The following is a 21,435-nucleotide window of genomic DNA, read 5'->3' on the forward strand; positions in this document are numbered from 1 at the left end:
GTTCAATACCATTACATCCTTAAACCAAATCCTCTTATTTCAGGGACATCTATAAAACCAGTTCCACTGTTTAAAGGTCATTGGAATGCCACTTTCTGATCAGTTCTCCACTTCTTGTTAAAGTTTTTATGATGAATACAGTTTAATGAATTTTATGATGAATACAGTTTAAATAGGAATGTACCCCAACCAAAGACAATCAGAAAAGGTTAAAGTGTCAAGGTGATCATTAGAACATGTTTTTCATTAATGGTGGATTCATGAAAATTGATGCTGAAGTCCTGTTAGTAGAAAAGCTACCCTGATTTCTCATTAATCAGGCCAGCTCCTGTGGCAAGAGTGAAAAGGAGCTGCAGCAGCAATGTCCACAGTGACCTTCAATAACAACGGATTTAACCCTTCCTGAGCCGAGGGAAAGGCAGAGCAATAACGTCCTCAGCAGGGAAGGGCAGGGACGCGCATACGCCGAAATTCGACAGCACCGATGAGCCGTGCTTCCCACTCGCAGAGATAATAAAACACAATCAGCCTGAAAAGCATTCCTTCTGGATGTGAACCAACGTCAGGCTTGACTAAGAGCAGAAAAGATGGCTTTGGCCTCATTTAAAATGTAGCGTGACGATGCGTCCACAATTAACTCCTGCACAGTGGAGATTTATTGCACATGGGCAGCACTCGAAAAGCACGGAGGCCGGTGGCTAAGTTAAATTAGCCATAGCAGCACTCTAAAATGGGCAAACACCAAAGAGAGATAGGAGTGTGTTTGGAGCTGAGATGCAACACTCCTCTCTCTAAAGGAACGTAGGAGGCCGGTATTACATAATGTTATATAACCCGAAAGGGATGCGTAATTACATGCAGATACAAAGCTCCGGAGTTGGGGAGCGGTGTGATTACTCAGATTGGCGCCCTGGCGTTGATGGTTTCGATCTCGCGTTCGAGTCGTCGGGCCTTGTGTATCGTTATCGCCTCTGCCCTCGTGAGATCCGTGCCGAGATGTAAAGAACCGGACTCAGGAAAACAGGGCCGGGTCCAGGCATGCCTTAGGGGAGAACGGCCTGCTGGGAGTCGAAGTGCGATAGAGGGCTCTCTGTTCGTACAGCGCGGTGATGCTGTAACACCGCAGGTTGGTGATTATGTAAGCCGGTCACAAGGAAGGGCGGGGGAATAAGGCGGCGGGAAGGAGGACGGACGGTAACCTTGAGGAATAACGCCCCTCCTCGCGCAGAGACCTTTGTTGTGTCACCCGGACCGGCAGAGAGAGAATGGCTGTCCAAGGGAAAGCCTGGCAAATTTACGGGAGGCCGCGAGAGGTTACCACAGCTCGCCACGACAATCATACAACCAATCCAAGCACAACAAATGAGATCCGCACAGCGCGCTCCGGGTGCGCGTCCGAGCAGCCGCAAGCTGCACATTCTGCCTCACGCTAATGGGAGCCATTAGTCACTCCCAGATCCCCACGCTAACACAGCCCTGACTTTGTGCTGGGGCACCAAGCACTAACACCGTGTCCGGGGTAGTCACATTTATGGTATGATCGTGAAGCCACGCACATCCTAAGTGCTGAACGTGCGGCTGCATTTGTTCTCTTGTTTATACTGAGCGCATTACATAAAGAGAGATCTGGGACTGCAGGACAGAACTCCAGAAAGAGCAGATAGCGCGTGATGACTATCACAAGTGCAGAAACTGCATCACAGATTACATAACGGCAGTTTCGGTGTGAAACGCTGAGATTGTGTGGGCACTTTGTTCCGCCTACCTCCCACAGGCGAAGCAGCCTCTGCTCCCAGCATCATCTCTGGGGCAGCGGAAGGACTGAAATAAGAGACTTCCATAGGCGACCAGCCCTGGCTTAATCTGGGGAGATAAGCACTGCAGTGCCCCCAGCGCACAGAGCAGGCCGACCCCCAACCACCGAAAGCCACAGTCTTTCCGCTTACGCTGCAAAAAGCCGAAGCAAAACAAATTATAGTGTTTCAAGACAAATAAATTACCTGGCTCTGCCCCCCGCCTTGACAGTGATGCATGGGGCTGCATTCACAAGCACATGCTGCCTTGCACACGCCAAGGTCACATGAGAACACACGCTGTGCATGATGCATTAGGGCCGGCATGTTTACATGTGTGTGAGGCTGGCAGGAAGCATGAACGCCTGTGGGTTTCACATACATCCAACCTGCCCTGATGGTACCAAGTCTACTGTGTGATTTCCCTTCTCTTCTTTCAAAATGGTACCGGCCTTTTCATTACAATAAGGTAAACACAAAAATAAGAAAAAATAAAATTATCAAAATTAAGAATTAATGTTGTTCAATTAATAACCACAAATAAATTGGATTAACAGTATATTAAATGATAGAACTTCGACCTTAGTGAAAACTACAGGTTTCAAATAAAGATCTCAGGGTCATGAGGAATCATTTCAGCAGGAAAATGCCTGTTCCATTGCATTTATTAGTCCAGCAGTTCATTAGATAATTTTCCAATTCAAAACCTTCTGAATTATTTATGCCTCATGTGTGTGAATTTCAGCAGACAAATGAATAAGTAATGGTCCCCAGCAAAACCCCAGTCAAAGTGCAATATTTTCCATTCAAACGGCTACTAAAATGAAATACTGATATTTTCATTTCTTTATTTAGTTAATTTAAAAAACAATGCCTGTCTCGGCAGCATCCAATCTTTCGCTGCCCTGCTTGGCTGCGGTCAATGGTCTGGGATTCGATACCAGACAGTCGGGTGTGCCACAACTTCAAAGACCAGTGTTCAGTAGCACTTACCAGTCCTCAGCCCAGCATACAGATATTTACTATGCATGGGCAAAGTACTTGAGTACTTGAATACTCGAAAGACGACTGCTCAAGTACTATATCTCCTTAAAAACAAATTTATGATAATTAATGGAAGTGAATGAGTAATCTTACTTAATTATATTTACGCTGCAGCATTAGCAGATCTGTGTTTAATGAGTAATAATGTTAGCTTCTAGAATCCTTCCTCAACAAAAGGCATTTCCACAGCAGAAGTGGTTTGGACGCTGCCAAGGCACAATGGTGAGTAGCCTACGCTACAGTGTAAGCCTATTCTCTGGTGTTTCGTGTAGCTAGTTATAGCTAATGATTCCGGTTTCCATCTTTGCTATGATGACAGGAACTGAAAGAACTGACAACACCATATATAATCTCTGACCAAAAGTCTTTTCTGCCATTTCTCTAACACTAGAATCCCAAATGTCTACCCTCCTGTGTAGTCCATCTCTGCTCGTTGTTTATTTTTCCTTCTAAAAGCTAACCAACAGTATTTGGAAGACATTTGGAAAAAAGAGATTATTACAGGGCAAATTAAACAATGGCAACAAGGCGTGCACAATATATGGCATGTTTTAATTAATTTAAAGTGACAATCTCAAAGATTTCAGTTTCATTCTCTATGGCGGTGCCAATGGCGAGAAGCGGTAATTGCAGGTGTGTTTTTGGACCTCACTTCCCATAGATCCAACCGGATCCAACCAGTGTCGCCTGTGTGACGTCAGCCAGTTGGCACGCCAACTATAACACTTACTATTTACTGAAGAAAAAAAGATTTTTATAAAAGTAATGTTATGTACATACTCATTCGTTGTCTAACATTAGGCTAACTCAAGATGTCTTTACACTGCTGAGCCGGGTTAAAATGCCATAGTAAACCTGGGGTAGAATTAGTGATGATCAATTTCTGCAAACGTTCTTTATCCACCTTTTGCCCGGTATGAACATCTTTACACTGCAGAGAAGAATTTGCGGGATTCGCTGTGGCTCGTGCAATTATGTATCTCGTGCACAATAAGCAGTCTTTTTCGTGAATGATTGTTGTATGGTATTTTTAAAACAACTGCCTTGCAAAATGTTACCCCTGGTGTTTCTGGTTTTGCTAGCTAAACTGTTCGAGAATAAAGCTGAGCTGGGTGTTAAATTAGCAATCAGAACAAGAAGAATAAAACAAAAACAAAGGAGATTTCATCAAAAAGGGCATAAAGGCTGAAGGAACATATGAGGAAGCGTAATAAAATAATAACAATGCTGCCGTATTCTTTTATTTCGTTTTCTCCTGCATGACGTCTTCAGAAATCAGACCCGGCTCTGCTCCACATACCCCGGCTTTATTCCGATCATTATAATATATTTATGAACTCGATGGAAATGTAAATAACGGTAACGTTAGGCCAGTTCAGATCAATGATTCGCAACGAGGCGAAACGGTTTTAGAATGTTGCAGAGAAAATTGCAGCGGTGTGAACTGGCTAGTAGCAGAGTGGTTGCCTGTCCTGAGGTTTTAAAAGACCGTCCTTGTCAAATCGCCAAGTGCAGTTTTAGAACGTTTACAATCAGACGTCTTGGAATTTTGCAAATTGCATCCAGTCTCATTGCGAATCATTGATCTGAACTGGCCTTGGCTTTAGTTAGCTACACTGCAACGTTGAAACAAGGTAACATTGCATTAGAGAGACGGTTTGCAAGGTCGGTACCGGTCGGTAGCGTTAGCTAGCGTTTTTTCTAATTGTTAGCTGACATTAGATTGTGTTCATTACATTAGCTAGCTAGCTAGCTAACGCAACGTTACCTGATATGAGAGATGGATACTGTGCGCAACGTTGTCTAAACTAATGTGGTCTTTCTTGACATGGTCCGGTAGCTAGCGTTAGCTGTGCAAATAGCTATGTAATTTAGTAAAGTTACATTGTCATTAAATGTAATACGAAATCTACATCAACAAATAATATGATCTCTCATGTTACACAAAAACTTTTTAGGGTTCCATAAATCCCCCAACCCCCCCTTTCTCTGTTATTGTAACGCATGCAGACACCGGAAAAAACAGTACGCCGCTCACACACAAGTGAGTTGAAGAGCGAGCCTGTTGCGTTAGCTCTGCCTACCCTCTCTGGCGGACCAACCACTGGTGGGTGATGAAAAACGCGTCAGTAACTGTGCGCAGCTTGTGATTTTTTCCCGGGAATGTCGCCACAGACACCAAGTTTTTTAATCATGAATTATGATAATAATAATAGTATAAATGAATATAAAAATAGGCTCAATCACCATTGTGTTACCCAATGCAGCAATAGATAGTGACTTAAAAGACATTTATTACTTATTACTTTAAGACAGTGACATAAATAACAGAGTAAGGTGATCATCAGCCCCCTCTAGGTACAGTGTTGTTTCCACACCCTGCACTAACAACACTCCAAACGCAAGCAGGCACTCAAGCTATCCCTCGGCTACTATCCAAATGCCCATCTGTGACATCTCCCTCAAATCTGCTGCTTCCAGAAGACCACACCTTTAAGACCCTTAAAAGAAAGCCTTGCCCACAAAAACTGGAAAAGAAGGGAGTAATCAGTCCACTGGCAGTGAATTCACATTTGCTCAGCTAGACAGCAATGATCCAGAACCAAGCAGGAGCAGGTAAACTCGGCATTTTCTACTGCAGTGCACTGCAGTGGCTGGAGCGAGGCCAAATGCGGAACGTTCTGGCTCTTCACTGAGGCCAAAGTGATTACAGGGGTGTGCGGAGGGGGAAAATGATGCCGTGATGCCGTGTAATACGCAGGATGCGTGGGGCTCCCGGCAGGAAGCTGCAGCAAACCGAGATGGACGATTACATTTATTACTGGGAGGTTGCCGAGAGCTTTACAAGTTTACGTAAGTAAATGTCCTCAGCTATGCAGGCGGAGAGAGCCTGGCTCGTGCGTCAGACGAGGGGAGGTCAAAAACACTAGAGCGGAGCCAGTACTGTACGCTCAGTCCTCGAGTTAATAGCGGCGTCCGCTACTGTTCTTCAGCCCACTGTAAGCAATCCTGGCTGCAGCAGATCGATTTGGTTACATAACTGTGCTGCACTTCTTCACCCTCTTCCCCCGCAACACGATGACAACACAGCGCAGGTGCGCCAGCTCTCCATGAGACGCTGAAGTTTCATAACCACAAGCTTCAGCGCTCATCTGCAGCCGCGCTGCTCTGTCCAGAGAATGTGTGCGTGTGATTTAAGCATGAGCTGCTGAGGGACCAAACAAACGCAAAGGAGTCTGGGAAATTAGACAATACAGACGTGAATGAAGGTTATATGAATTGGCGAACTGTCAAAAAGATACTACCATACCAGGACAAAACAACAACACAAAAAATCTAACAAGCGGACAGATGCTGAATTACCTTTAAAGGGGAACACAACTGAAAATTTCAAAGCACTCTTACCAACCAAAGGTCTGTCAGAGGGATTCTCACTGTAACACAGGAATAGCTTTGAGTTCCAGTGGCTTGTGATATCAGCTGGATATAAACCACTGACATTTAGACTGGAGTAGATACAGACTTCCTACTGTGTTCACTATTGAAGTCAGAAATATAATAAGGAGCAATCAATGCAAGGTTTGGTGTTCTGTGTCACAAAAAAAGTGCATTGGAGATGTAAAGATTTATCACTTTCACCCAGTAAACAACAATTTCACCTTGGCAAACAGAAGACTGACACTCCTATAATAACCCTACCTATCATACAGTCAGTTCTGCTTTACAGTGTGCTCTTCATATTATATAACAGACTGTGTTCTACTGCATTAAATTATTAATTTCCCGACACAGAACAAGTACCAACAAAAATCTAGCACTGATTTTGTCATATTTAATTTCGGTCTGTCTTCATTAGGGAACATGGCGGAAAAATGTGTTACTAGCCCAGTCTATATACTAATGGATTATATCCAGCTGACATAAGGAAATGTCAAGATGTTCCTGCCTTTCCTGCCTTAACCTTACACCACAATGGAAAGTTCTGGATGAACAAGTACACTTCTCACCAAGGCCCAGCAGAACCTCCAGGAGTGGCAGACACCCTAAGTGCATCAGTACAAAATCAGTTGCCCGTGCCCGTTCACTTGCTCTAGCTAACTGCTAGGCCTTCCATACAGCCTAGGCCTTTCTACAGTTCACTTGCTTTAGCTAACTGCTAGGCCTTCCATGCAGCCTAGGCCTTTCTACAGTTCACTTGCTCTAGCCATCTACTTACAGTGCTTTAACCAGCAGGCTAATAATGGCAAGACTTTCCAACCCACATCCTACGTGAATAGTCACATGGTTACGCATGTTTAGCATTGTTTCCAATACAGGGATGATATGCATGAATGACACCAGTACTGAAAGCGGAAGGCAACAGGTTTTGCACAAACAGTGGCACCATGGGTTCCACTTATGCACGGAAGAACACAAAGATATTCATAGCTGCAATTGCACATTTTTTTCATTTGTGTGCTGGGGGGGGGGGGGTGTCTCAGGGCCAACAAAAGCTTGAGGTCTAGGGGAAGAGGCAGGCTTTACAGTCCAGAATCAGAGCTCGACTGTGCTACTAAACGCAGATTTACCATAAAATACGACAGCCACTGATATTCTGGCATACATGGTCTTTATAGTATCCCAAATAAACCATGACTTGTGCTGTTTTTCACTTTTGCGAAATACTTTAATGTCAACAAATTATCTTAATGCAAACAAACCAGCGTAATCTAAGTGGCTTATTAAAACAAAGTAGCACTTTAAATATAATGGCTTAATGCAACAACAGTATCTTCTCAAAAACTCAAAATCACATGTACCTGTATACTTTCATAACCAAAAGACAAAAGTACATCTTGTAGTTGCTCCAGAAATGCCAGGTTTTTGGGGTTTACCCTGACACTAAGCTAGAGAGTGAATTGTTACCCAAGACTCGGTGAAAAATAGAAGTAAGAAGGTATACTCAGAAAAGGGCGAGTAATAAACCATGTCTTACACCCATAACCAGGATACTGGGTTATTTGAGTTTTGGCTACTGTAATAGGGTATTTACATGACTCATAGTCAAAATGCTTGTATATTTGGGTTAACATCAAAATATTAATGCAAGTGACATCAGAGCCAGCTATGGCTACTTTTAATCACAATCGCTGGGCAGCTGCCTGAAGTTTCAACCTATTAACAGCCCTAGAGTAAATGCCACTGTATATAACAAGCAGCCTTCCTGCCCAGCCACTCGACATCTGTGGGTCCCAGAGCACTACAAGGTCGCGGGACACACATGAGGGTATAAATACAGAACAAAATCAAATCCTTTCATTCACCTCCAAACCAATCCATGACAGGTGGTATATTGTTAGGCACAGATTTCAACAGAGGTAGATTCAATATTTCTGGGTGGACGAGGGGCTTGTTTTCAGATCTCGATTTAACCTGGTCCTGGCAAAAGATAATTTCACATTGCACTGGGTAATCCAAGAACACAGCAGAGCTGGACCTGCCCAGGCTGTAGTGTCCTGCTGTGGTTCAGCTCAGATAAGCCACTGGTAATGTATTAGTGCTTAAGTTTACTTCATCTTCCTGTTCTGACTTTAAATGAGAGCGCGTGTGGGGGCGGGGGCACTGTGTTTGCGTCGTCTGGACGGGGCGTAATTAAATCTGCTCTAGAGCACGTGGTTCCCATGGGAACTGGAGCGCTCGTGTCTCCTTCCTGTGTACGCTGGTGCTTATCTTGTTTGCCGAAACGAGCTCGACTGTTTCCAGAGGGAGGGCTGCGTTACTGCCTGCTTTTCAGCTTCACTGTTTGAATAATTAAACGCCCTTATTTTAATACATTCGACAGAGATCTCTGAGCAACAGACATGTCTGAGTGGCCCATTACAGCCCACATTAACAGCTTCAGGAGACTTGCAGTTTACTGACAATGAGTACACTCCGGCTTAAAGTGAAGAAGGGAAAAAGGTGCAAAGCAAACAATGCTTGCAAACAGACAATTCACACAGGTTATCCATCTGCACACTGAATAACCAAGATGACAGATGGTGGGTCTTCAACCACTCCAACTGTATTCCCACTTAACCTATAAGCCTGAAGCTTGTTGGTAGTTAAATACAGAAAAATTTAACAAAAAAACATTTGAGTTATAGTGGCACCTGCTTTCTACATGCCACTGACAATTACACTAACCGTTGGTGATCATTTTAATATTTCTACCATCGAGTCACCAGTCTGGCATTTTTGACTTGAGGCAATGATTTAAACCAAGAGGCTCTGTTTCATGAATAAGTAATTCAAACTGACAAACAGATGACAGCTGGTGGTGTTGTGATGAAGATGTCTGCCATTTACTGCTCGTTAGCGTGTAAACAATGGGCGGGGTGAAGAGGGGCCTGGTGACTGTGCGCCGCACGCAGAGGCCTGTGTGGTGCGCATGGCGTCCCGCCTTTACTCGTGGGCGAGTGTGGGCCACGTGGGCCGACTGAGTTCCTGCTGGACGCCTCAGACAGACGCAGACCGTGCGCCTCAGGTACAGGGGGCGACACAAGAGCAGGCCGGGGTAAACCACAAAACTAAATACAATGGTCACCAGCAAAATTCTCCCAAAATATGGATGTTGATGGATGATGCAATACTCCAGTGAGGACAGTCTTATATAAATACCTTTAAGAGAAGCCCACTGACTTGCAAGGAGGCACTGACATAACACACAGTGACCGGTACATTAAACCTATGCATGCAGACACAGTTCTCACCACAGCTTATAGTCACGTAATGCAGTTTCTGGGCATAGTGAACAGTTGCACACTGATGAGGCCTTAAGGAATGCCTTCAGAAAGGCAAGTCTGTCTGGCAGTTAACTAAACAGAGCTGCATCTGTCCACTTAATGCCAGCACTGTCAGTCTGCTTTAAATACATCTAATTAGACCTGGGCCAATTACTTTACCAGCTGGTACAAACACAAGCGCATGTGCAATACAATGGAAATGGCCGCACTCCATTTTCTAATATCTCTAAAAATAATGCCAGTGGAAAGGGGAAAAGGACATTCATTTTGCTATGTTTTGTTCACCAGAATTACTGCCAAAATGACCAAGGACAACCGTTGCGTCTGTGACATTATGAAAACACAGCAAAACCTTTGGGATACAAACACTTTTGGGAGCGAGGGAACTTCAAAACAAAAGAGAACTTCTGTACATTTTCTCCATGGCAAAAATCACATTAATTTAAAGTGCTTTTGGTCAAAAACCTTCCCCAGAGCACAAAAACACTCCAAATCGGATCCAAAACAATTCTCTCTGACAGAGCTTTTTGTCAATATTAGCCCCTCTAGGTAAATAAATTGTGTCTATATGCAGAAAATGGAGAGGAGAGACACTATATGAGAGCATTCAGTGAAATGCCACGCAACGGGATAGTTCTCAGCTTCGCATCCAATGCTGAGCTTGTGTTCACTAATTCTTTGCTTAATTTCCAGCTTTAGCCATCAGTCATAAACTATGAAAACACTACTAAAACACTGGCATCTACTCGTTTGATGGTACCCTTGGTCATAAAAATCAAAGCCCCACTTTTCATTAGGTTTTTTAACCTAAAAAATAAACTGGTGCACGCGAACATCACCTCCAACCCCAGACAGATGCTGCTTGCTCCCCTCGGGGATGGTAACTGTCCCTGTGGAAACTGCGCTCAATAGAATGGCTCCACTAAAACCTCTCAGGTCACACACCCGAGGTCTGGCCAAAAATATATATTTTATTAAAACTATGCTGTAATCAATATTTCCTTTACTGCCTTTTCTTTCCATTTAGATAATGGACGGCCCTGCTATTCATGAGGGCAATGCCCGATATCCTTTTCAGGTTGCCCAGTTGTTGTCTACTTTTTTCATTTTCGATGTTTATTGCGGTCTATTTGCGGGATATTTGTCTGTTGTAGAAATGCAACCCACTATAAAAGGAAAGGAGAAAAGAAAAAAAATGACTTAATATGAAGCTGATTACCACAGGTGTTCTCACTGAGTGGCCCTCCCCTAATATGGAGTATAAGATATAGGTCCTATATGTTTTGTGCATCTGACAAAGGTCTTTGCCCAAACACTCAGCACTTTCAATAAACATGAAATATGCAATGGAGAAAATACATATACTGTTAAAAATGTGTATTTCACTGTACCTGAGTAGATAATGATTGCATGACTTGCCCCCCTTCAAAAATTATAATTTTCCATGGACCATGATGCACAGTTGGTGGTGCATTTCCAGTTTTTATTAATGGCAAGGGCAACTTGTTTCTGTGTAATAGTCACATTCAGCACCAGTGATAATACCAAAAATAATTTATATCTTTTAATTTTTAAAAAGTGCCTTATTCAAGTAGGCAGGAAACACAGAGGGTAACAGATAGAGAAGGGATCACAGTTCCTACAGACAATACCACACGTCTCACCAGAATCTATGTTTTATAATAAGGAGCTTTGATATGACATAACTGCAATGGCTACTTCCAGGTTCACTTCAAACAGGTCAGTTTATAATTCAGGTATTGTTGGAGGCTCCCAGGTAAAACGCTGAAGTGCTAATGTTACTTCGCTAATGCAGTTGCCCCAACGGATCAAGAGAGTTGCATCTGAGACTGGTTCCCTGTTCTGGGGACTTGGCTGAAGCATAAAAATGCTCTCTGTTTTTGGTGACTTTGAAGTGGAAGTGAAACGCTACTGGGCTTTCGGTTACACAACACAACGCTGCCGTGGTGCCCAGTTTGACTGTAGCAAGTCAGCTGTGGATAAACTCCTGTTTGCTCTCCATGTGCTTCAATGGTCTCTGACTCCACTGGAAGTCAAGTCTTAATCATATAGTGGACAGTCTAAGATGGACAAGCTCTCCACTGTGTGCCTTGTTTGTTTGCTTGCTGTTAGCGGATGTTCAATTCCAAGTGAATGGAAGCATACCCTGCCATGAGTCAGGGTCGTTCTCATTAGGATTCAGTGCTTGTATATCCATATTGTCTCCACTGTGAATGGATGAACACACAACTGGTCCCACAGACTCGTGAGAGAGCCTTGAGATTTGCCACAAAAGTGAATTTATGGAATACTCAAGTAAATGCAATGAAGGTGCGGTTGTAAACCAACATTTTCTCAGGGAAGACTGACACAAGGTTACTGTGATGCAGCCTGGTACTTGTGTATGTGGCAATGATGGGGAGATCCAGTGTCTTCGCAAGGTAAACCATAGCCATACAGAACATAGAAGCTAGTGACAGAAAGCTGAACTCTGTCCAAGCTTACTGCTTCTTCAGGTATCTATATTCTAAACAACTATAAGTTCAATAATACTGCTCAACACACTGTTAAATAATAAGTGTGTTCACTTCAACATGAAAGCTAGGCAATGTCTCCTTCAAATGCCAGCTTGGAAAATTATATTATGCTTCAAACGTCTTTAAATGAAAATAAACTCAGTAACTGAGCCACCTACTGAGATCGTGTTCCTCAAAATCAGTTTCTCCAAAATTAAATAATTTGTCAGAGTGATCCAGGTAGGAGATGCAAAAATACATGTATAGCTGCATGTAATTCCACAAATTTCTATTCAGTAAATTACAATGAGGGGTCTTGTGGCATGTGTAAATAGTTATCCTGAATGTATTAGGATGGCAGGTATGCCATCTGCCACGTAACCTAAAGGCATGCCCAATACCTACACAGCATGAGAGTATGGCATTTTCAGGGTTTCCTACAGAAATAACCAGAATGACCACAGACTTACAGACCTTAACAGCATTCATTTCTGTACTTTCAGACCTCATGTAAACACACAGAATTCACAAAGAACTTCACATATCCACACAATAAACCTCCAAACTTGGGTTATTTTGTGTTTTTTGCCACCTCCTTTTTCCTGCCAATCACATCATCAGAAATGTTCCAGTATCACTATCAATAACTATCCTCATTGGACAATTAGTTACATCTGCCAATAACAACATCTAATCTTGAAATTAGCCAATTGCAGAACACTCCATACACAGGCAAAAGGACATAGTAAAACTTTGTGGTCGCCATCTTGGCTTTGGAACCAATGTTAGACAGGGAGTCACAGACATGCAAATTCATAACTACCGCAAACTTTCTTCCATCAACTACTCGGAAAGGACATTACATTATAGAAGGGCATAGAAGTCAATTTTGGGTGGCCCCTAGTGCCCCCCCCCCCCACTCCTGACACCAACCCTGCACAAAACCCTCAAAATATCCACGCAGCTCCTCATAAAGTGTATGTCAACTAACCTCAAGAACTAAACCATTTCTGTACTTAGAACAAAATTTCTTCTACACCAACTGCCAAATTTTGATGCATTTGAATTTTAAAAAAATAATATTCCACTAAAGTCAGTGTCTTCTATATAACCCCAGCTGCGGCCACGTAGTGTTTTCCATTCTGGGCAATTACCAGTCTTGGCATGGTCTCCGTCCAGTCTTTTGGTGGTTTCTACTCTGCCAGGGTGGCAAGAAACTCACAGGCACATCTAAAGACCCATATAAAAATGGCAGGATTGGGCTGCTGTGTGAATCAGTCGGTTAAGGCACCACACTGTAGTGGACGGATGAGCCTCACGGTTACAAATTGAATTTGGACTGTGCCAGTGCCGACTGCGGCCAGTAGCTTGACAGGTTGACACAATTGGAAATTGTGTCACTGAGTATACGGGAGGATTCTGTTGGTTAGGATTCTGAGTTTCATCGCCCTCTCTCTAGCGACCCCTTCTGGTTGGATAGTCGCTTGTGGACAACATGTTAAAGCTGGATATGAATGGCCGTCCTCTGACTCCACTCTGCAAGCTGAACTGTAGTCTTATTTTCCCATCGCTCACTAGCTAGCAAGCTAACTAATCCAATAATTGGAAATAGCTTTCTAGCCAATATTAGACTTTTAATAGCTTAAAGACTTTAATAGAACTCACGATCCCACACCCATATGCTTGGTATCCTGTCAGAATCAGGAATAAATTTCTGTAATGCAAAGGCCAATGCAAAAAATAATAGTCCATCTTCAGATTTTTAGGAGTTCAAGCCTGAAGGACAGAAACCCTATTTTTTTTGCTTTTGTGCTGGTTTATTATTAATCTTCTTCAGAAATGTTTGCGCAAATACCCGTGAGACGGTAAATGGTAGAGACATGAAATTCTGCCCATTGATTGGGAGTTGTGTGCAAGTGCTGCCCAAGAAATATGACCCCAATCGGCCTGATGGGGGCGCTATAATTAAAGGTCAAAATTTTGAACTTTGAAAAGTCATAACTCCGATGCCGTGAGTCCAATTTACACAAAATTTGCTACAGACATCCATCTATCCTCACTCTACAAATTTGCCTCAAGAACCACTAAAGTCCATGTGACCAGATTACTGGACCAAGCTAAAAGTTATTCAAAGCTTGTTGATATCTTAATGCGTTTTGAAGATATTGACCAATGAACTTCAAAAGGGCGTGGCTCAGCACATAAATAGACCAAAGTCAACAATCGTTGGGCCAATCATAGCTCAGGAGGTAAGACCAATTGTCTGGCAGTCGGAGGGTTGCCGGTTCAAACCCCGCCCTGGGCGTGTCGAAGTGTCCTTGAGCAAGACACCTAACCCCTAACTGCTCTGGCGAATGAGAGGCATCAATTGTAAAGCGCTTTGGATAAAAGCGCTATATAAATGCAATCCATTTACCATAACCCTTCCACTTGTAAAGACTAGGACAATTTAAAAAAAGGGCAATTTATCCCAAAAGACTGGATTTTACATTAGCTACATGAAAATACAATTGGCTCAGAGACAATGATTCTCCTTCCATTCCTATAGTCAGTAAAAAAAACACATATACCCTAATATACAAAGCACAGCTTAAATAGAGTGCATGATTGACAGAGCTGAAGTATTTCATAGAGCTTATTTTACCAATGAGGATATTCTGAGGGTACACCCAACCAATATTTTATATTCAGATAATATTAAGAGGGTGTATAAGACTTATAATTAGTGCAAGTATGAAAAAGAAATTGAATTTGAGTCAGGCGCATAAAATGTGCTACAGTCTACACTTAAATCCTTCGTATTATCAAATGTTACGTATGCACAGTACCATTTAAAAAATAAAAATAAAAATGGGGGGAGGGGGATCATAATAGTAAAAGAACAATAAAGTTAATTGTCGCAGAACCAAGTAGTGTTTTATGTCTAGTATACAGTTGAGGCCAAAAGTTTACATACACCTAGCCTAAAGACATTAAAATTCAATTTTTCACAACTCCACACATCTCATGTTACCATACATTTCCTGTGTTAAGTCAATTAGGGTATCTACTTTATTTCCATCAGAGTTAATTTCAAAATAACAGCTAAGAGACAGATTTATTTATATTATGGGTCAACAGTTTACACTTTGTTAGTATTTGGTGGAATTGCCTTTTAATTGCTTAACTTGAATCAAACGCTTGGGATAACCTTCTACAAGCTTCTCACAATACTTTGCCAGAATTTTTGCCCATTCCTCCAGACAGAACTGGTGTCAGGTTTCTGGGCCTGCTTGCTTGGACATGCTTTTTCAGTTCAGTTCACAAATGTTTTATGGGATTCTGGTCAGGGCTTTGTGATGGCCACTCCAATACTTTCACTTTGTTGTTTTTAAGCCATTTTGTTACAACTTTGCAGGTATACTTAGGATCACTGTCCTGCTAGAAGACCTGGTTGCGACCAAGTTTTAACTTTCTAGCTGATATCTTGAGGTGTTGCTTCAGTATTTCCAGATAAATCTCATTCCTCATGATGCCATCTATTTTCTGAAGTGCACCAGCCCCTCTACTAGTAAAACACCCTCACAACATGATGCTGCCACCCCCATGCTTCACAGCTGGGATGGTATTCTTTGGATTAAAAGGCTGACCCTTTTTCCTCCATACATAGCGGTGATCATTATGGCCAAAAAGCTCAATTTCAGTTTCATCTGACCAGAGAACACTCTTCCAAAGGCTAGGTCTTTGTCCTGATGATCACCTGCAAACTTCATTCTGGCTTTTTTATGCCAGTCTTGGAGTAGGGGCATCATCCTTGCGCAACAGCCTTTTAGGCCATGGCGATGTAGGATTCTCTTAATGGTGGATGTAGATACTTTGGTACCTGATGCCTCCAACACCTTCACCAGTTTCTTTGTTGTCTGAACCCGCTGAACCTTTCGTACCAAAGTTTGTTCAGTCTCGGGAGTTAATTTGTGCCTCCTTCCTGAACAATGCATTGTCTGTGTGGTCCCAAGATTGTTTGTATAGATGCTCGTGGTGCCTTCAGTTGGAAATTGCCCCTAAGGAGGAACCAGACTTCGGGAGGTGCACAATTTTTTTACTGAGGTCTTGGCTGAGTTGCTTGGATTCTCCCATGGTATCAAGGGAAAAAGGCAGTGGCTCTAAAGGTAGGCCCTTAAATACAGCCACAGGTGCCAATGAACTCCCAATTAACTCCTAATTATGGCAATTAGCCAATCAGAAGCTTCTAAAGTCAATCTCTGGAAGACATCAATTTCTGGAATTTTCCAGACTGTTTAAAGAGACAGTCAACTTGGTGTGTGTAAACCTTTGACCCACTGGAATTCTGATATAGTGAATTAAAGCTGAAATAAATCTGTCTCCAATCAATTGTTTTAAAATTACCTCTGAAGTGAACAGTAGATGTAGAAGTAGATGCCCTAATTGACTTGCCAAAAGAAATGTATGGTAACATGAAAAAGTTGTGAAAAACGAAGTTTGAATATCTTTAGCTATAAGGTGTATGTAAACTTCTGTCCTCAACTGTACATGTGATCATATGCAACATTGCTGGACCATACATTCAAGCACAGAAGTTCATCTAAAAAAATATATTTTTTGGAATGGCCTGAACAATAATCTTAGCACGAACCACACTACATGCAGATTAACAGGTCTGGCCCAAAATACACAACCCACTGCTAAATACTCCAATGATGAAGCATTTTCAAAAGATGCACTGTCATATAAAAGATGGGATGAGACCATTAGTGTCCGGTATTTTACTTGCACTGGCTACAGCTTCCTCAAAAAAAAAAAGACATCTTACTTGAGCCGTTGCTCCATAGTGAATGTAGTCTAAAAACATGGGCATGCAGACAGACAGATGGAATAACACATTCAAAAAAGGTCGCTCGATGACTGTTCCCAGAATTAATCAACACAAATTAACATGCCTTAATGAGCATCGCTGTGGAGACTGCGAACTACAGCTTTGTTAAGGCGGTGAAAACGCACTTGGCTTACCCTCTCCTCCAGGCTGCCCTCTTCTCCTGGGGGTTCTTTCCCGTCTGGGACGTCCTTGGACAGGACAGGCACGTGTCTCTTGAGCGCCGGCTCCCGGTTGAGCGTGGTGTAGCCTACGTGCTCGTAGATGGGGTTGATTGTCATCTTGGCGATGTACTCGGCGGCCTTGGTCTCGATGTAGAGCGTGATCAGGCCGTCCGTCACCAGGTCGTGGATGGACTCGAAGCGCTTCTCCCCGACAAAGTGCTTCCCATCGTAGTAGAGGCGGAAGTTTCGGGTCTGGTTTCCGAAGCTGGGTCCGAGGGAGAGAGGCAGGGGAGACGCGTTTAGGGGCGCGCTTTCCCCCCTGTTTGAGGTGCTGCCTGCAGCGAGCGAAGGGGGGAAAAGAGCGCAGTGCAGAGAGGCAGGGAGAGGCGCACCCTGTCTAATAAAGATAGATTGCCCGAGACCGGCCGCTCCTAAAAGGAATGGCTTGTTCTCCCCCTCCCGCCTCCTCTGTGCTTTCCCTACAGCTGTGGGGGAAAAGGGAATAAAAGCAATGCAATCCATGCAAGGTTTTAAAACTGTGGCGTCTGGATTGGGGTGTTCGGCCACTGCAACTGCTGGTCATAAATAATGGAGCTTTCTATTAGTGCTGATCGATACCAGTTGTACAGTATGATGTAGGTCCTTCTGTCTGCATCACCTTGGACACAACAGAGGCCTTTCCGAACTCAGGAAGCAAACAAAGCCAACAAATAACCATGTGCATCAGCGGTGCCAAAAACCGTGACAGTTAGGTACAAAAACCAAACTACAAGAAGCATTCTCTGAGGCTGGGCTGAACCCGTTTAACACTGTGTGTGCATGCGTGTGTGTATGTGGGTGCATGTGTGTGCATGCATGCGTGAGTGTGTGCGTGCTTGTGAGTGTGTGTGTGTGTGTGTGTGTGTGTGTTACACTTGTTAAGGGTGGGATGTGAGCAGAGGCCCATAATGCAGTGATCGCTGAAGAAAGAAGGGTAAAAATTATCTCAAAGTGATCATCTCAGAAAAAACCCTTGAGAGAATTCAAAACTCTGACGCAAGTTCATTAACCCAAAAAGCAACCTTTCCAAATTCAGATATAAGCCAGCACCCTGCGCCTCAGTTTAGATCATATTTAAGGAAAGCAATTATATGACAGAATTCGCAAGAGGAAACACTTTGGTGTGAACAGTGTGGGTGGAGCGGGGGGGTGTTGGGAGGCTGAAAATATCATGCTTGTTTGAATAATTGCATTTCCATGAAGCAAAAGCTAAAAAGTTCCCTAGTTGGTAGATACGTAAAATCAGATGAAAGATGAGGGGGAAAAAAAATAGTTTTAGCATCTACTGGACTACCCCCAACCCCCCACAAGCAGAGAAAATATTTGCTGAGCTGCTGCCTTTGGGGATGTGGGAGGGTGGGGGTGCACTTGGGCATTTGATCCTGATTTGCTCTGTCAGCTACCTTAAAGGATACGGTTTTGATCAGCAATAATGGCACTGCATAGAATGAGAATGCAAGGACTTGTAAAATGGTTGGCAGTTCAGTCCAATGAATAGCCAGGGAAAAGGAGTGAAAGAGAACAGGGTTTAAAGCACTTGGTCAATTTTATTTTTAATATAAACATGAAAAAGTACTAAAGCACTTAGAACTGCTATGCTTAATTCTGTTTCTGAATAGCAGCATGTCTCCAAAAGTCTACTACAATGCATAAAGAATCAAAGACACAAGGACAGATGGAGAGACTGACAGACGGCCAGACAGAGCTGAGATTATAGCATAGTTTGGTCGACCTCAAACTACAGCTAAGTTATAGCTGCTAAATTCAACAGTGGAAGGCCCACTGCCTCAACTCTACCAGTGCCTCAAAAGTATGTGACTGTTCCCTCATTGGAATTCCCCTCCATGCCCATAGAAAATATCTTTCAACACAAGACTGAGAAGCTTTCAGAGCATGGGGTTAATCTTTAAAGACAACCACAGCTGCCTCAACATTTTACACTCACAGAAAGGCAGGCACAACTAAATGCTGTTTTTGGATTTAATGTGCAGAAGAAAACATTTCTGCTCATGGCTTTCAGATTTTCCGGGCCGTTTTTCCGTACTGTGCGTTTCCTGTGTGAAACAGTCCCATAGTCTCAAATTGGAGAAAGAATTCATGACGCATGGAAAGATGGGACTTCTTTCAAAACTAACAGTGGGGGTTTTGTGTACTGCAGGCTTCCTGTTTACAGTCTGAAAGTGTAAGCGTGGAAAAACTGTTCCGCAAGTGCAAGGTCATGTTAACATCTACTGAGATAAATATTAGTTCTGCAACACCTCCCATTTCTGAGGTGTTTCCTTACAAAAGCACAGAATTTGATAAACTATATACATATGGAAATTGACACAGAGGCAATAAGAAAATTGCTGGTCTTGCTGTTCAGAATTTCCATATTACTCATGTGCTGCTATGGCAAAATGGCAAGGATTCCTTAAAAAAAAGTTTTTTAATCAAGATCTGAGAAATTTCCCCCGATTTATCAGCTAGTGAATCCCGATCAGTTATACAAACAAGCACAAAGCATTCCCTGCAGTGAAAACACATGCACAGTCCTGCTGCCTGCCAGAGTTTGGGGGGGGGGGGGGGGGGGGCAAGTGATCAGACAAAGGTATTTGATATTTTCACTCCACAAGCAAAACCAGGAATGTGAAAATCCAATTAAAATTACAGCCACCCACTCAGAGGACTGAAAGGTCAAGCATCTGGCCAAAGAGAGCAGGGCTGGAAGAGGTGTTGGAGGAAGGGGGCGAGGCACTGACCACACCTTGCAGGAAATGCGCTGCTTTGGACTAAACAGGAGGAACAGAGACACACGGCAGCACCACATCGGATAACCTAGCGGCCCTGGCTGGACGATCGGGCGGCTGTGGGCTGCATGCCAAAGCTGCATATGAAAGTCAAGGTCTTCCTTCCTGTGAGCTTATCTGTAGTCTGTGTGAAAATAATCAGTCTGTTTCGAGGAAGAACTGTGTGGATGTCTTCACTCTCCAGACTGGGCAGTGGGGACCACTCAATGTACCTGTGGTTGCAAATGGCAAATTGGACAATCTAAATTAGGGTGGGAATTGGACCAGCCCGCCAATATTATTACAACAAAATAAATAAAATCTTCTGAACTACTTGGTCCCGATTTATTCCCATGCTTAAAATTAAAACAAACGGAACAATTCTACTACACTGTGTGCATCTTCAAACAAATTTCATTCAGGAATAAAAATCCTTCTTAATCCACTAAACATCTGCACCATTTCAAAATATGATTTCAGCAGCTCTGGAAAAGGGGGTAAAATAAATAAGGAAAAATGAATTGGTTCTAGTGATTCAGAACATAATGGGCATGTTTTTCATGTGCATACTGAACAGAAACATTACAGTGCAGTCAGTCCTTCCAGTGAAACAAGTGGTTTCAAACATTGTGTGCTTTAAATAAGAAAGTAAAAAATAAAAAACAAAAAAACTGGAGAGCAAGTTGTCTGGGCAACATCATGTCATCTACATATTTAGTTTCACATCCTGACTCACATATGACTCACACTGCTGTAGTTATTTTTATTACCAGCAAATGTAAAGAGAGATGTAAGAGAAAATCTTCATAGTATTAATGGTCAATGCTCAGTCTCTGAAGGAGCATCTAGAGAGTTCAGTAAACTTCATTGGACAAGTGATTTTACTTGGTGCCATCAAATTTCTCCTGTTGGATTTTGGTTGGCCAGTGCTTCATTTCATGTGCCCACCCTACAGCTCCCTCAGACTTGTACTTCTTCCTTTTGACAAAACCTCTGACCAAAGGAGGGAACCAATACTGCGCCGTGCCTTTGTGGTGACTTGGACAAATTAGCTAGCCAAGAGACCAGAGCATTTGTAGACAGATGGGGGGGAGTCCAGTTCACCAGATTATAGACAGTCTTTTCCTTCTTTCTGTCTCTTTTGCTACATACAACATATACGGTGAGGCCTAGGTCAGGATAGAATTCTCTAACAACCTTTAGAGAAGTTTCTTAAAATGGACAGCGCATCCACTAGACACATCCTAAAAGAGATGACACACTCATAACAGAACCCCACCACTGCGTTGACGATTCCACAGCGCCACATTGAGGCCTGAGACCAGGACTTCCACTGACCGTAATGCTAAAGTGTAGGTCCCTGGCTGCCTCTGGCTCTCCCGAATGAGGTAGCTGCCCTCAGCTACACTCAGCAACTGATCAGCTTCTTCCCTGGAGATCATTCCATGATACCTGCACAACAAAAGCCAGATGATAC

At 43.0% G+C, this 21,435-nt stretch overlaps 1 protein-coding gene across 4 annotated transcripts in view; it reads right to left on the reverse strand.

Moving 5' to 3' along the window:
* Positions 1 to 21,435, reverse strand: part of chn1 (chimerin 1) — a 55,278-nt gene that overhangs the window by 15,063 nt on the left and 18,780 nt on the right. For 3 of the 4 annotated variants that reach the window (XM_035411394.1, XM_035411396.1, XM_035411397.1), the window contains exons 6-7: positions 21,297 to 21,410; positions 17,116 to 17,416 (exon numbers count right to left, since the gene is read on the reverse strand). In XM_035411394.1, coding sequence (XP_035267285.1) covers positions 17,116 to 17,416; positions 21,297 to 21,410 — 415 coding nt within the window. The remainder of the gene's footprint in view (positions 1 to 17,115; positions 17,417 to 21,296; positions 21,411 to 21,435) is intronic. The other variant, XM_035411395.1, reaches the window with a different exon arrangement.

Source organism: Anguilla anguilla, chromosome 3, assembly GCF_013347855.1.
Source record: "Anguilla anguilla isolate fAngAng1 chromosome 3, fAngAng1.pri, whole genome shotgun sequence".
Taxonomy (NCBI): domain Eukaryota; kingdom Metazoa; phylum Chordata; class Actinopteri; order Anguilliformes; family Anguillidae; genus Anguilla; species Anguilla anguilla.